Raw genomic sequence first — 14,452 nt, forward strand, 5'->3', positions numbered from 1 at the left:
AAATCTCTAATAATTAGAGAAATGCAAATCAAAACAACTCTGAGGTATCACCTCACACCTAGCAGACTGGCTAAAATGAAAGAAGGGGAGAGTAATGAATGTTGGAGGGGATGTGGCAAAATTGGGACATTAATGCATTGCTGGTGGAGCTATGAAGTGATCCAACCATTCTGGATGGCAATTTGGAACTATGCTCAAAGGGCTATAAAAGAATGCCTGCCCTTTGATCCAGCCATACAATTGTTGGGATTGTACCCCAAAGAGATCATAGATAAACAGACTTGCACAAAAATATTTATAGCTGCGCTTTTTGTGGTGGCAAAAAACTGGAAAATGAGGGCATGCCCTTCAATTGGGGAATGGCTGAACAAATTATGGTATATATTGGTGATGAAATACTACTGTGCTAAAAGGAATAATAAACTGGAGGAATTCCATGTGAATTGGAAAGACCTCCAGGAATTGATGCAGAGTGAAAGGAGCAGAGCCAGAAGAACACTGTACACAGAGACTGATATACTGTGGTAAAATCGAATGCAATGACACAGGACAGTTCTGAGGGATTTATGGAAAAGATGCTGCCCACATTCAGAGGAAGAACAGCAGGAGAGGAAACACAGAAGAAAATCAACTGCTTGAATACATGGGTTGATGAGGACATGATTGGGAATCGAAACTACCACACCAATGCAACTATCAACAATTTGGAAGTAGGTCTTGATTAATGACACATGTTAAAACCAGTGGAAATGCATATCTGCCAGGGAAGGGGGGAGGTTGGGGGGTGAAGGGGAAAGTAAGAACATAAATCATGTGACCATGTTAACTTTTCTAAAATATAAATATTAATGAGTGTTTACAATTTTTTAAAAAAAGAAAACAAGATGGAAATATACATTTAAGAGTTGTAAGGCTGTTTATGCTCTTTGATCTAGGGATCCCATTACTAGGCTTAAGCCCTAAGGGTATTATTGAGAGGGTTAAAAGCTGTATATGTATGAAATTATCCAGGAAAGCTTTGTTTGTAATGACAAAATCCCTGAAAATTACACAAATGCAATAACTGGGGAAAATGGCTGAATAGATTGTGATATTTGAATGTAATGTACTGTATTATATTGTTAGAAATGAAAAATACTGGAAATATAATGAAAATTAGGGAAATGTATTAAAAGAAAGAAAAATAATAAAAATAATGCATACTATGATTACATTTAAAAAACACAAAATCAAGAGAAAAATGTTTTAAAGTAAAACAAATTCAAAGGGAACTCAAAAGCAGAGGATGTTTACATTAGCACACATAGGTAATTTACATATTTTTAAACAAATTGTAAACAATAAGGAGTTTGTGGTGAATTTTTTTGTATTTGTTTATTTAAATGTTTGGTGGTGGTGGTGGTTACTAAGTATATATAAGTATATATATACACATATGTATATATATATATATTTAAAAACTTTTAAGTCACTTACAAACAACATATTGTTGCATTTTGATTTCTAATCCATTCTATTATCAGCTTCCTTTTTATGGGTAAGTTTATCCCATTCACATTCAGTTATGATTACTAACTCTATTTCCCACTATCTTATTTTCTTCTGTTTGCCCTTCTCTCTCTCTTTTACTCTGTCCCTCCTCAAAAATCTGTTTGGTTCTGACCACTGGCTCCCTTAGTCCACATTTCCTTTTATCACTCTTGCTCCCTTCCCTTACCCCTTTCCCTCTGACTTCTCTGTGAGGTACAATAGATTTTTATATCCAACTCAGTGTGTGTGTGTGTCTGTGTGTGTGTGTGTATTCTTCCCTCTTTGAACTAATTCCTACAAGAGTTAAGTTTGAACTTAACTGCCAGCCCTGCCTCCATTTTCCCCTCTGTTATAAAAACTCTTCCTCGTGTCCTTCTTTTATATGATATAATTTTCTGAATTCTTCTTCTTCTTTTCCCCTTTTCCCAATTCATCCCTCTTTCTCATGTCTTCTTTTTTTATCCCAACAAAATCAGCTCATACTCATGTTCTCTGTCTTTGTAGCTTCCTTCTAACAGTCCTAATTATAGTAAAGTTCTTCGCGATTACATATATCATTTTCCCTTATAGGAAGGTAAACAGTTTAGCCTTATTCAGTTTCTTATGATTTCTCTTTCATATTTTACCTTTCTATGCTTCTTTTAAGTTTTGTCTGAATGTCAAATTTCTATTTATTCCTGATCCTTTTTATCAGGAATGCTTGAAAGTCCTCTATTCATTAAATATCTATTTTTTCCCTAAAGGATTTTACTCAGTTTCGCTGAGTAGGTTATTCTTGGTTATAATCTTAGCTCCTTTGCCTTCTAGAATATCATATTCCAAGCTCTCCACTCTTTTTACATAGAATCTGCTAAATCTTGTGCAATCCTGACTGTGGCTCCATTTGACCATTCATCAGTGGCAAATGGCTCTTATTCTTATACATTTTAATCTTGGAAATGAGAACTTTATGAGAGAAATTTGATGCAAAGATTTTCATACCTGTTTTCCTTATGAATCTTAGCTGCATTGGATTTGTTTATGCAAAAACTGTTTAATTTATGTAATCAAAATTTTCCATTTTCTCTTTTATGATCCTAGCCTTTGTTTCATCCTTTATTCTTCCCCTATCTATAAATCTATAAGGTAATTTCTTCCTGGTCCCTCTACTTTGTTTATTTTTTTAAACTCTTATGATCAGTCTTAGTAACAATTCTAAGGCAGAAAAGCAGCAAAAGCTAGGTAATTGGGGCCAAGTAACTTGCCCAGGGTCATAGAGCTAGGAAGTATCTGAGAGCAGATTGGAATCCAGATCCTCCTGACTTCAGGCCTAGCATTCTATCACTGTGCTGCCTCGCTGCCCCTCTTCTAATTTGTTATGATTTTGAGATGTAACTTGGATGTAGCCCTTTATATCTAAGACATGTGGACATTATCTTGGCATGTGGTATGAGATGCTAGTCTAGCCTTAAGTTTCTGCCAGACTACTTCCTAGTTTTCCTAATGGCTTTTGTCCCATAGTGAGTCCTTACTCCAACACCTGGCCTCTGAATTTACCAAACACTAGGCTTCTGGGTTCTTTTGCTTTGGTATGCTGCTTACCTAATCTTGTTCACTGACTAGCTTCTATTTTTTAACCAGCGCCAAATGGTTACTGCTTTGTAGCATAATTTGACTAACTGATTTCCAAAATAGTGCTATAGAAGAAGGAAGCAAGGATAGCAAAGGATGAAAACCAAAGAGTGGACTGATTCGATGAAAGTAATATTGGGAAGACTAATGTTCAGAATCATCTCGGTCTAGCAAGAAATGATGAATGTCTAGGATACCGAAATGTCTTTGTTTGAAAACTATCTTCAGAAAGAGAAGGAACACTGCTCAGGGTCAATGGGATGTTGCTAAGAGAAAACAGAGTGGTCTGAATTTCTCAATTCTAACTTCTATTTTTTTTTCCTCTCCCACAGAGAGAGAATAATATTCAGACTGGTTAAAACAGAGTAAACATGGAACTGGATATATAACAAGAGAGTATTTTTAGTTCAGGTAACAGGCCTGGACTAACTGTGTATCCTCAGGATCTAAGAGGATGGATGTAATTTGCTAAGCCACAGATGAGTGGTCTTTGAAAGGTTGTGACCCACAGAAAGCAAGAAGGCAGATGACTTGTTTTCCACAGCCCTCAGCAAACGAAAAAGCTCAAAAAAGGAAACATGCCAGAGATGGAGCAACTAAAACTGAGTCCACAAGACAGGACAAAAAATACCTCCCAGAGTAAAAACTTCATGAAACAACATTGGAGAACTTAAGTACCTGACGCTCCACTGACTGTCTCCTCTCCTTCTGGTCTTTGCCCCATAGCATCTTCACAAGCCTGTGATTCAGGGTTTGGCTGAGGGATCCCTGCTTGGTATCCCCACGGCTGTGATTAAACCTAAACCTCAGCCCTAAAAGAAGTCAGAGACACTGATTGTGTCCAGGGACACAGAGAAGGGCAATGAATTCAGAGGAGGAACAGAATAGGAAAGTAGCAAAGTCCACAGACTAGAAGGGAAAAGAGATTTTGCACCTGAAGGAAAATGAATTGGAATCTCCCCTCAGTTTATTCAGGGCAAGAACTCAGGTAAGGGTCCCTGACCCCCCAGTGTGAGAAGGCTAAAAATGTGCAGTATGCTTGCCCTTGAATGTTAGTGCAGCAGTCAGTGCAGGGAGAGATGCCAAATACTAAGAAGGGAATCCAGAGACAAATGACTAGGAATGAAAGAGAATGACTTCAAGTTGAAAGCTCAGGAGAGAAAAAATATGAAGAAAAATCCTACCTTGTTTCAGATAAACCAGAGGAGAAGATTTATAAGAAAGAAGGAAGAGCAAATAAAATCTCAGAGAGAATCTATAATACTGAATAAATATGAAGGAAAATTCATGAAAATTCATCAGTGAAAACAGGGACTCTGCAAGCTCTCCCATGGTCATAGAACAATACTAAGATACTCTAGAATAGTTGAAGAGAAAAAGGAAATTTCTACAAGAAGAAATTAGTGATGAATGTATCTGGAAGTCAGAGGTCTTTATACAGAATCTGAAAACATAAATAACAGAGTAAGAGAAAATGAATATATAATGGAGACTCTGATAGAATTAGAGTCTCTTGTTGGCTCTGGGAGGGGGTAAGAGGGAGGGAAAGGAAAGAACATAAATCATGTTACCATGGAAAAATATTCTAAATTAATGAATTAATAAAAAATTTAAAAATTTAATAAAAAAGAATGAGTCTCTGAGATAGAGAAATAACAGACTTGAAACCCCAAAATAATGAAATGGAAGAAAATATGTCAGAAGAAAAGGTACAGTATTTTTTTTAAACCCTCACCTTCCGTCTTGGAGTCAATACTGTATATTGGCTCCAAGGCAGAAGACTGGTAAGGGTAGGCCATGGGGGTCAAGTGACTTGCCCAGGGTCACACAGCTGGGAAGTGGCTGAGGCCAGATTTGAATCTAGGACATACCGACACGCGCCACCGTCGAGGTCTCCATCCAAGCTGAGTATGTTTTAGGGTTTGCAAAGTACTTGACAAATATTGTCTCATGTTTACAAACATTAACATGTACCAACGGCTCATGTACAGCAAAAAAAAAAAGTTCCCGAAGTTTTGAAAATAGAGAAGAATCAAATGAGGATTGTAGAGCGTTGACAAGAGTTGATGGGGCCCAACAACTGGCTCCCGATGAGGCCACTTTAGTGAAGATGGCTACAAGCTGAGTAAAGGCACCCTCCCATCGCTCTCCCTGATCCGGCCAAGTTTTCCATCAGAAAGCTCATTTCTATAATGATTAAAAATGATAAAGGATGATATTACTAGAGAAATTAATAGTTTAATTAAAGCCATGTTGAAAATATCTATACGACCACGCCTGACTATATTTAAAAATGCCGCCGGTCAGTATCTCCACCCACCTTCCTAATCTCTAAGGCCAGAGAGCCCCCTCAGGTAGCAAAAGAGGCCATCTCAAGGCGGCCCTTGGAATTTAAGCTGCACTATACATTGATTCCCCTTGTCTGACGACATCACCTCAGAAACCGGAAACCCCATTGGATCATGGGAAATGTAGTCTCAAAGTCCCCCACATGTCCGCAGGAAGTTTGTCAAACACTACATATCTTGAGGCTCAATATTTCCAAATAGAACCCCAAGTGATTTTAACTAACATATTTCTCATAGTCCTTTATTGAGGTTACAGGGTAATAGGGTACAATAGTGGCAAGTGGAGCCCGGGGTCAACAAAGGCACCCAAACCTTCAAGGGAGCAGCAGTTAGAATGCATAATTTGATAAGCAAACAACATTAATTTGCAAAAAAAAAAAAAAGGATTGAGGAGAATGAGAGAGAAGTCACAGATCTGGAGAAGAACAAGTATTCCAATTTTTAAGGAGAAAAAAAAAAAGGCTCGGTGGACCTGCTTGTCCACTGGGGAAGGGGAGGGAGGAGGGGACGGAGACCACGTGAATCCCGTAACCATGGAAAAAATGAAAAACAAAAAATAAACCCATCTTCAAAAAAAGGGAAGAGTTAGGAGGAGCATCTGGATTCCACAAAGGCCACCAAGCTCGAGGCTGATCCTAGCAAAGTCTCAAGCGGGGAACTAAAAGGAGGGTTTGTATAAATGTAGAACAGAGCTGGTGGTCACTCGGGAAGCTTCGCTTCCTCCACTTGGCCGGCCATACTTTTTTTGGTAGTCAGTTTGACCCATCTGCCGAGGGCAATCTACAAGGCTACCGTCTGTAACTTTTAGAAAACCGAGCCGAGGCCTCTCGAGCCTTTTCAGATTCTCCATCACAACTCATCCACCGCCGAGGATGTTTCAGGAGCACACGGGGAAGCTCTTCCGCCCCTCCGGAGCGGTGCGTGGCTCCCGGTGGCCCTGCGCCCTCCGGCTTGTGCTTTAAGAAAAGAATCCTTTTTCATTTTGAATCTAAAAATCGTCAGCCAAATACAAACCAGCCGCCGCAATCATTTGGACGTCCAAAGAGCCCAAGAGGCCTGGGTGCGAAACTGCACGTTCCTGGTTCGGGTTTTTTTCCGGGTTCGAAGTACTATGAAAATGGACGAGGAAGTAACAAGCCGGCCCGGATGTCTGCGTCCCTTCGGCCCTGGTTTCATTGTTTTTAAGGTTTCGTTCATGCTCTGCTCGGGTGGTTTTAGTTCTGATCCTGCCAGAAAACCTCGCTGGCCCCGGGGCCGTCTGGTGGGATTCAGCCTTCTGCCGGGATGCTTCATCCCCACAGCCGTCCCAGCCTTCCTTTAAGCTGCGGGCCTCGCGGCCTCCACGTCCCCGGAGGTCGCCCCTCTGGCCGCTTTGGGAAGCCCTCGAGGGCCCGGACTGTTCTGTCAGTCATTGGCCGAGTGAAGGTCGGCCAAGAGGAAGAGAAAGTAGACTAGGTCTGCTCGGCCTCGGGCTTGGGGGCGGGGCGTCCCCACCCCCCATCCCCCACCCCGGCGTGGTCGCCTCCGCCTGGCCCGGCTCCCTCCTCTCCTGGGCCTCTGAGCCTCCTCCCCTTCCTTCCAGGTTGGGACCGCAGCGATGGGAAGCCCTCTCGGCCCCGCGGGCTGTCATAACGGATCCCGGGGCCCGTTTCCAGCCCTCTCTGCCACCGCCCGGTGGGTGCTTTGCCCACAGTAGGTGCCTAATAAATGTTTGCTCCTCGCCGAGGAGAAGAAGGCCGCCCTTCCCTCGGACGTTCCCGTCCCTGGAGGAGGCCTTTGGAGGCCGGATGACCCAGGACTGGGGGGGCTGGCCGGCTCGAGGCTCCGCCCAGCTCGGAGAGGCTCAGGAGAGGAAGCAGGCGGCGGCCGCCACGAGAGGGCAGCAGCAGCGCCGCGTCCATTGGCCTATCCCGGGAGCCACGGAGGACGGCGGGACGGAGAGGAGCCTGGAAGCCGCGGAAGCTCCTTGAGGGCAGAGGCTGGCACACAGCAGGTGCTTCGCCAACGCCGAATGGCTGGCAGAGTCAGGCCCTCTGACCCGCTGAGCAGTGCCCCCTCCCTCAGGCAGCCCTCCGTCCTCTCTTTCCCCTCTACCTCCCCTCCCGCCCCAGGCCTCCCGGGCCCTCCACTGGCTTTTTAAAGCAGCTCCCCGCCGGCCCGGCACCCCGCTGTCATCGGGGAAGTCTCAGTGGCCGCAGGGGGAAGGGAGACCCCCCCCCGCCCCGGGGGGGGGGGGAGGATGCGCTGAGCCTGAGCTCTGGGAGGACGGGGGCCGGGGCAGCCAAGAGCCGCACTGCCTGCCCGAGTCAGTCCTGGCTCAAGAGAACGACTGGCAGTCGCGCTCCAGGAACGAGGCTGGAGCCCCCCAGGTTGTGCCAGGCTCAGGCCAGCCCGGAAGTTTCTCTTCTGACCTGACAGGATCTCCTCTTCTGCCCCCGGCCCCTTCCTCGGCCTGAGCCCTCCCCCAAAGAGGAGATCCTGATAATGTGGGCAGCATCCGAGGCTCCTCTGAGAGACCACCCATTGCAGAGAGGGGCTAAGCGAGGCTGGGGAAGCCCAGGACTAAAGCGGTTGAAGCACACGGGCACACCCAGCCTGGTGCCGCTTGGATGCCAGAGGTGGGAGGGGATGAAGGGGCCGGGGGCAGAGGGGGCGCAGCTCAGGAAGGGCCCCAGCAGCCTCCTGGAGGCTACTCCTGCCCAGGTGCATCCTCCCCATCCAGGGCCTGCTCGTAGGGGTAGCGCCTCTTGGCAGGCCCGGCTGCCCCCGCTCTGGGGGGCTCACCGTCCCCCTCCTCGTTGTCTGAGCTGGCTTGGCTGTGGGCAGAGTCCCGCTCGCTCTCCGAGCCCGTCTCGTCCGAGTTGTCGTCTTCCAGGTAACGGTAGCCGCACACCTTGTGCTGGGGCCGCGGGATCCGGGGCAGGCGGTAGCCCACCCGCTGCTTGAGCTTGGCCTCCATCCACAGGTAGGAGCCCAGCGACCCCAGGATGGTCACCAGCATGATGGCCAGCTTGGCCTGGGGGGAGAAAGACCCAGGGGCCGCTCAGGGGATGCCGCCCCAGCCTCTGCCCCAGCCTCCCCAGATCCGATTCCATTTAAGAAACCTTTACTCAGCCCGCTCAAGGCCTAGCCCTGTCCTAGGCACTGGGGACACACAAAAATGAGAGGGTCCCTGCCCTCCGGGGGCTTATGGTCTGTGACGGAGAAGTGAACACAGGACAGGCACGAAGGCATTTCAGGGAAGGGAGGAATTGGAGACGGGGGGGAGAGAGAGGAGAGGGGGTACGGGGGTATGGGGGCCTGAGCCAGGCCTGGAAGGAAGCCAGGGACTCTAAGAGGCAGAGGAGAGAAGGGAAGGCATTCCAGGCAGAAGCTTGTACAATTTAAGGGGTTTCGGGGCAGCTAGGTAGCTCAGGAGGTCCTGGGTTCAAATCTGCTCTCAGGCACTTCCCCCTGGGTGACCCTGCACAGGTCCCTTCACCCCACGGCCCAGCCCTTACTGCTCTTCTGCTTTGGAACCAATATCCAAAATGGATTCTCCGACGGAAGGGAAAGGTTTAAAAAAAGAAGAAACATTAACCGACGTCCCCCCGACTGTAGCCTTTGTGTGTGTCCCTTCCGGGGTTCCGCTCGCTTCGCATCCATTCCTAATTTTGATCCCAGGCCTGGCTCCAGCCCGAGCCACCCGGCGGCTCCCTTCTTTTCTCCCCTCCCTGCGCCGGAGCCCCCAGTCTCACCTTCATAGGCAGTTTCAAGCCTAGATAGACGGCAAAGATGGCGAGGGCCTGCCACCAGTGATAGATGGTGAACACGAAGTCCTGGCGCTCCTTGTCTTCATACAGGATCCCGAGGAGTGCTGGGGAGCCAGAGGACGGGGCAGCCTCAGGGGGGCTTCCCAGCTCTGGCTCTGCTCCTCTGTGCCGGCCGGCGGGGTCCCCCCACCGTCTCTCTTAGCCGCCACCTTCCAGGCCTCTGTCTGACCCCTCCGAAGACCCACGTGGACCCCATCGGCCCCAAACCACGTCTCTAAGCCTAGCCCCAGAGGGCCGCGGCTCACAACTCTAAACAGGACCTGAGGCTGGTCAGTGGGGCTGGCCCCCCCGGCCCCACCCGTGCTCACCACTGATGGAGATCTTGTTGAGGGCACTGCCCACACTCCAAAGCACAGCCACGGCGTAGAAGAGCCAGCTGTGGCTCAGGACACATGGCTTGGGGGCCCAGAAAAAGAGGGCCAAGATGAGCAGCAGGTGGACAGAGGGCCCGGCCACCAGGGGCACCTGTCGGGGCAGGCACAGCTGGAAGAGGCCAAGGCTGGAGGAGACGGCCCCGCCGAGGCCATAGGCGATGAGGATGGGAGCCAGACGCTCGAGCCCCATGGAGCACACCCCGTAGCCCTGCACAGAGACGGGTCCTCAGGGCCGAGGGAGCCGCGGGACCCCCCAGGGACCGAGCCAGAGCCCCCCGGATCCTTCTGGCCCACACACGCACCCCCAAGGGCCGGGGATCCGGCTGAGGCCCCGGCACAGAAGCCCCAGCCCACGGGGGCCCACGGCGTACCAGAGTAAAGCCGGTGCACATGAAAAGCACCTCGAAGCCGGTGTAGATGAAGTAGGGGAAGAGGTGCCGAAGCCTGTAGTCCCGCATGTGCTTGAAGGGGAGCTGGAAGATGTTTCCCCAGCCCACGCTGCGCAGGTCGATCTCCTCCGTGGGCCGGTAGGCAGAGCCACACAGGGCCAGGATCTGCGGGGGGAGCACAGGGAAGGCCTGCTTGTGGGGCAGCCCTGTGGGCAGAGCTCGGACCCACGCCCTTAGTGCCCCTCTACAGCTCTGGGGGGAGGGAGGGAGGTCAGTGACTTGTGGTCATGTGGGAGGCCAAATGTGAAGAGTAATAATGATGATGATGATGATGATGATGGCCCCGACGTTTCTGTGTTCAGTCGCGTTCCAAGGTTTCCAGAGCACCTTCCATTCATGATCTCATCTGACCCTCTCAATAAACTTACAAAATCAAGACAACATGGGGGGCAGCTGAGCGGCTCAGTGACCGGAGGTCCTGCGTTCACATCTGGGCGCAGACATCTCCTAGCTGTGTGACCCTAGGCAAGTCACTCAACCCCACTGCCTATTCTAGGACGAAGATAAGGGATAGAAAAAAAAAAAAAAAAAAAGAATATAGGAACTCGCTATAACTCAAATAGGCTGACAAAGCGTGCAGAGCGTACCGAAGGACCAGCAGCCTCCCTGCATAGCACAACAGACTAAGCACCTGAATACCATCCTGCAGGGAAGAGCATGAGAAAACCAAGCAGGACTTCTGATATAAGCTACAGAACACGGATGAAGAGCACCCACAAATCACTGCCAGAAAAAGAAGAAGCACGTCAAACGTCAGTGCGAGGCGTGGTTACACCCAATGGCTTTAGTAGCAAACAATTTCCGCAAGCAGTCGAGAGAAAGACTTTCCAGAGAGGAACAAGCCAGGATTACTCCACATTTCTAAGAAAGCACAGAAGAGAATGGAAGAGCACATACCAGAAGGCAAAGCTCCTCGAAGCTACATTGTCTTGTAATCCTGAGTCCAATCATCGAGAAAAAATGGACATTCAAGAAATCCAGACCTTCCGGACACGGCATCGCTGTACTATGCTGCCTCCTCAGTGTTTATTCTATATACCAGATTGTCTCTTAAGGAACACACATTCTAATTCTAATCAACAAGAATTAGAAGAGACGGAGGTTTTCTAGCCCAACTCTCTCAAATTACAGAGGTAGAAACTAAGGCTCAGAATGGCATAGTGGATAGAATACTGGATTGAGTTCAGGAAGTCCTGGGTTCCGCTCATGTCTCAGACACTTATTATCTAGGGGAACATAAATACATTTCTTTAACCTCTTTTACTCCATATATAAAATGGTGAAAATAATGACAGCTAATATTATTATAGTTGTTTTTCTTGTGAAGAGACTTGTCCAAGGTCACAAAAATCATAAGGATCAGAGCCAGGAGTCAAATGCAAGTGAGTGCTTTCATTTGATGTCAAGAGCTCTGAGTTCAAATCTAGGGATGTTCAGATACCCACCCAGCCCCAATCTCTACCCAATCCTACAGCCTGCCCAGCCCATGTCCTACTCAGACCCACTAGGTAATCTGGAACTTCTGGGACCCAGAGCCCTGATGATCTGAGCCGCCCCTCGGTACATTATCCCAGGCTACTCTTGGGTACCCTTCCTGGGGAGCCTGATCTCCCCACCTATGAGCTCCTCGAGGAGAGTATCTGCATCTGGCTTTGGGTTCCCACAGTATGGCTACACACAGCACCCAGCAGGTGCGCAAGAAACTTCTCGCCCTGAACAGGATTTGCTGCCTGGCTCCTTTGGGACTTAGGAGTAGGGTCCGCTGGTGCTGCCCATTGGGGATACCTTTGTGTGCTCTCCCACAACCCTCCTGCCCCACATGCTGCCAGAGCTCCCACTCCTTCTCCAGCTTTCACAGGGCCGAAGGAATCCTTACCAGCACCATGGCCAGAAAGGCCATGGACATGAGCACACTCTCCACCACGATGAGGTTCCGGCTGCGGGGCAGGGACTGAAGCACAGTCTTGTTGAAGCCCACAAGGATCCCGCGGCTGTCGGTGCCTGGGGGACACGAGAAGACAAAGTCACAATGAGGCTGAGATAGGACAGGAGTTACCAGGACAGAAGCGGTGACTGAAATGAAGCCAGTTTGCTCCAGGGGCCACCCTAGCTCTGGTACTGTCACATGTACACATCTGCCACCGCTTTCTAGGTCTGGGTCACAGCACGGCCAAGGCCACAGGCTCCACCCCCCGATGGACCAACGCTTGGCTTTCATTCTCATCCAGAGACTGATCAATGGCCCTAAGCCAGAGGCTGAGCCCCAAGAGGAGCTCCTGGCCAAGAAGCTGACCCTAGACCCACGCTGACCCCTGTGGGCCATCTTACAAGCAGAATCTGGTTTTTAAGGAAAGCTGGGTAGGAAAGTATCCCGAGATCACAGCCCAGAGTCCCAGCGGGGGCTCACAGAGAAAATGGTGCTGAGACGCGGAGCCCCCGACTCCCCTCCACGGAGGCATTCGCCTTCTCATGGACCCGGATGACGAGGGGCTTCGGTTCAGGTCCAGAATCTCTCTAAGAGAGCAGCACGGAGGATAACCATTCCCTTCGCTCCAAGGCCCCCCTTCTCTGGGAATTCTTCCCAGCCCACTTTGCCACGATCTCTTAGAAGCACCACACGTGAGGGGAAGGGGCCTGGGAGGCCACCCAGCCTAGCCCTGACATCGTCTCTCCTACCAGCATCATTGCTCTAAAGTTGGAAGGACGTCAGAGGACAAGTCGACCCCCTTCATTTTCTAGATGAGGACCACAAGGCCCAGAGAAACGAGGGACTGGCCCCGGGGCACATAAGTAACAAGGGGTTGGGATCCGAACTCGGGTCCTAGGTCTCCAAGCTCAGCCATCTTGTCACTGGACCTCCAAGGACACTGACTGTACCCTGCGGGGCATATGTCGGGGCAGCCTCCAGCAGTCCGGTCACTCGTCCTGCTTGTCGGTCTGGCCAGCCTCCTTTGTTTGATCGGCTCCTGTTTCCACCTCCTGGGCTTAGGTGTCCCCCCCAAGGCTACCCTGGGTCCTCTTCTCCTCCCCTCTAGACGATGGGGCTTGACCTCCTCGGCTCCCACAGGTGGATGATCATCTCTATGCAGACGACTGCTAGAGCTCTAGATCCAGCCCTGACCTCTCTCCTAAACTCCAGACCCGCATCCCTAGTGACCTGGCAGGCCTAACTGAACTCGTGTACTTTCCTGGGCTCCAGAATGCCCCTGACCCTCCCCTGCCCTACCCAGAATCTCACTTCCTTCAAAGGCCTTCTGGGAGATTGTCCCAGATCCTCCCAGGTATTAGCATTCTGGCGTTGTTCATGCGTTCCAGGCACGTCTGACTTTTTGCAACCCCGTTTGGGATTTTCTTGGCAAAGATACTGGCTTGGTTGGCCATTTCCTTCTCCGGCTCATTTTACAGGTGAAGAAACTGAGGAAAATAGGGTGCAGTGACTTGCCCAGGGTCACAAAGCCAGGAGTGTCCACAGTCATATTGAATTCGGATTTACCTGACTCTGCATCCAGCGTTCCATCCCCTGAGCCACTTAGCTGCCTCTCTTCAAGTGACCCTGTATTTGGTCAATAGGATGATTTGTTTCAATTGACTAGATTTGTTATTGGCAGGGGACGGAGTGAACTGCCGGGAAGTGATAAATGCAAAGAAAAAAGCCGTAATAAAACATTAAAAAATATAGAAGTGGGGGCAGCTGGGTAGCTCAGTGGATGGAGAGCCAGGCCTAGAGACGGGAGGTCCTGGGTTCAAATCTGGCCTCAGACACTTCCCAGCTGTGTGACCCTGGGCAAGTCACTTGACCCCCATTGCCTACCCTGACCGCTCTTCTGCCTATAAGTCAATACACAAAAGTTAAGGGTTTGAAAAAATATATAGAAGGAAGGGGAAAAAGGAGAATATAATCAAACAGGGAAATTTTGCTATTACTGTGCTAAAATTAACATGTACTTTCTTTTTTTAACTCTTATCTTCTGTCATACAACTGATACTAAGTATCAGTTTCAAGACTGAAGAGCAACAAGTGTTAGGTAATTGGGATTAAATGACTTGTCTACAGTCACACAGTCAGGAAGTAGCTGAGGCCAGATTTGAACCCAAGACCTCCCATCTCCAGGCCTGGTGTTCTATCTACCGAGCCAGGCCAACAGGCATGACAATCCTGCTCCTACCCCTAAAACTGTTTAATTTAGGTAGAGGAAGGAGGGAGAAAAAAGGAAGGGGGAAAGAAAGAGAAAGGAAGGAAGGAAGGAAGGAAGGAAGGAAGGAAGGAAGGAAGGAAGGAAGGAAGGAAGGAAGGAAGGAAGGAAGGAAGGAAGGGAGGGAGGGAGAAA

At 49.1% G+C, this 14,452-nt stretch overlaps 1 protein-coding gene across 1 annotated transcript in view; it reads right to left on the reverse strand.

Annotated features, from left to right (window-relative positions):
• Positions 1–7,908: 7,908 nt before the first annotated feature.
• UNC93B1 (unc-93 homolog B1, TLR signaling regulator) overlaps positions 7,909–14,452 on the reverse strand; it is a 14,025-nt gene continuing 7,481 nt past the window's right edge. Inside the window, exons 7-11 of the mRNA XM_044680475.1 lie at positions 12,001–12,125; positions 10,047–10,229; positions 9,610–9,883; positions 9,227–9,345; positions 7,909–8,505 (exon numbers count right to left, since the gene is read on the reverse strand). Of these exons, the coding sequence (XP_044536410.1) occupies positions 8,179–8,505; positions 9,227–9,345; positions 9,610–9,883; positions 10,047–10,229; positions 12,001–12,125 (1,028 nt within the window). The 3' untranslated portion in view covers positions 7,909–8,178. The remainder of the gene's footprint in view (positions 8,506–9,226; positions 9,346–9,609; positions 9,884–10,046; positions 10,230–12,000; positions 12,126–14,452) is intronic.

The sequence above is a fragment of the Gracilinanus agilis genome, chromosome 6 (genome assembly GCF_016433145.1).
Source record: "Gracilinanus agilis isolate LMUSP501 chromosome 6, AgileGrace, whole genome shotgun sequence".
In the NCBI taxonomy this organism is placed as follows: Eukaryota; Metazoa; Chordata; class Mammalia; order Didelphimorphia; family Didelphidae; genus Gracilinanus; species Gracilinanus agilis.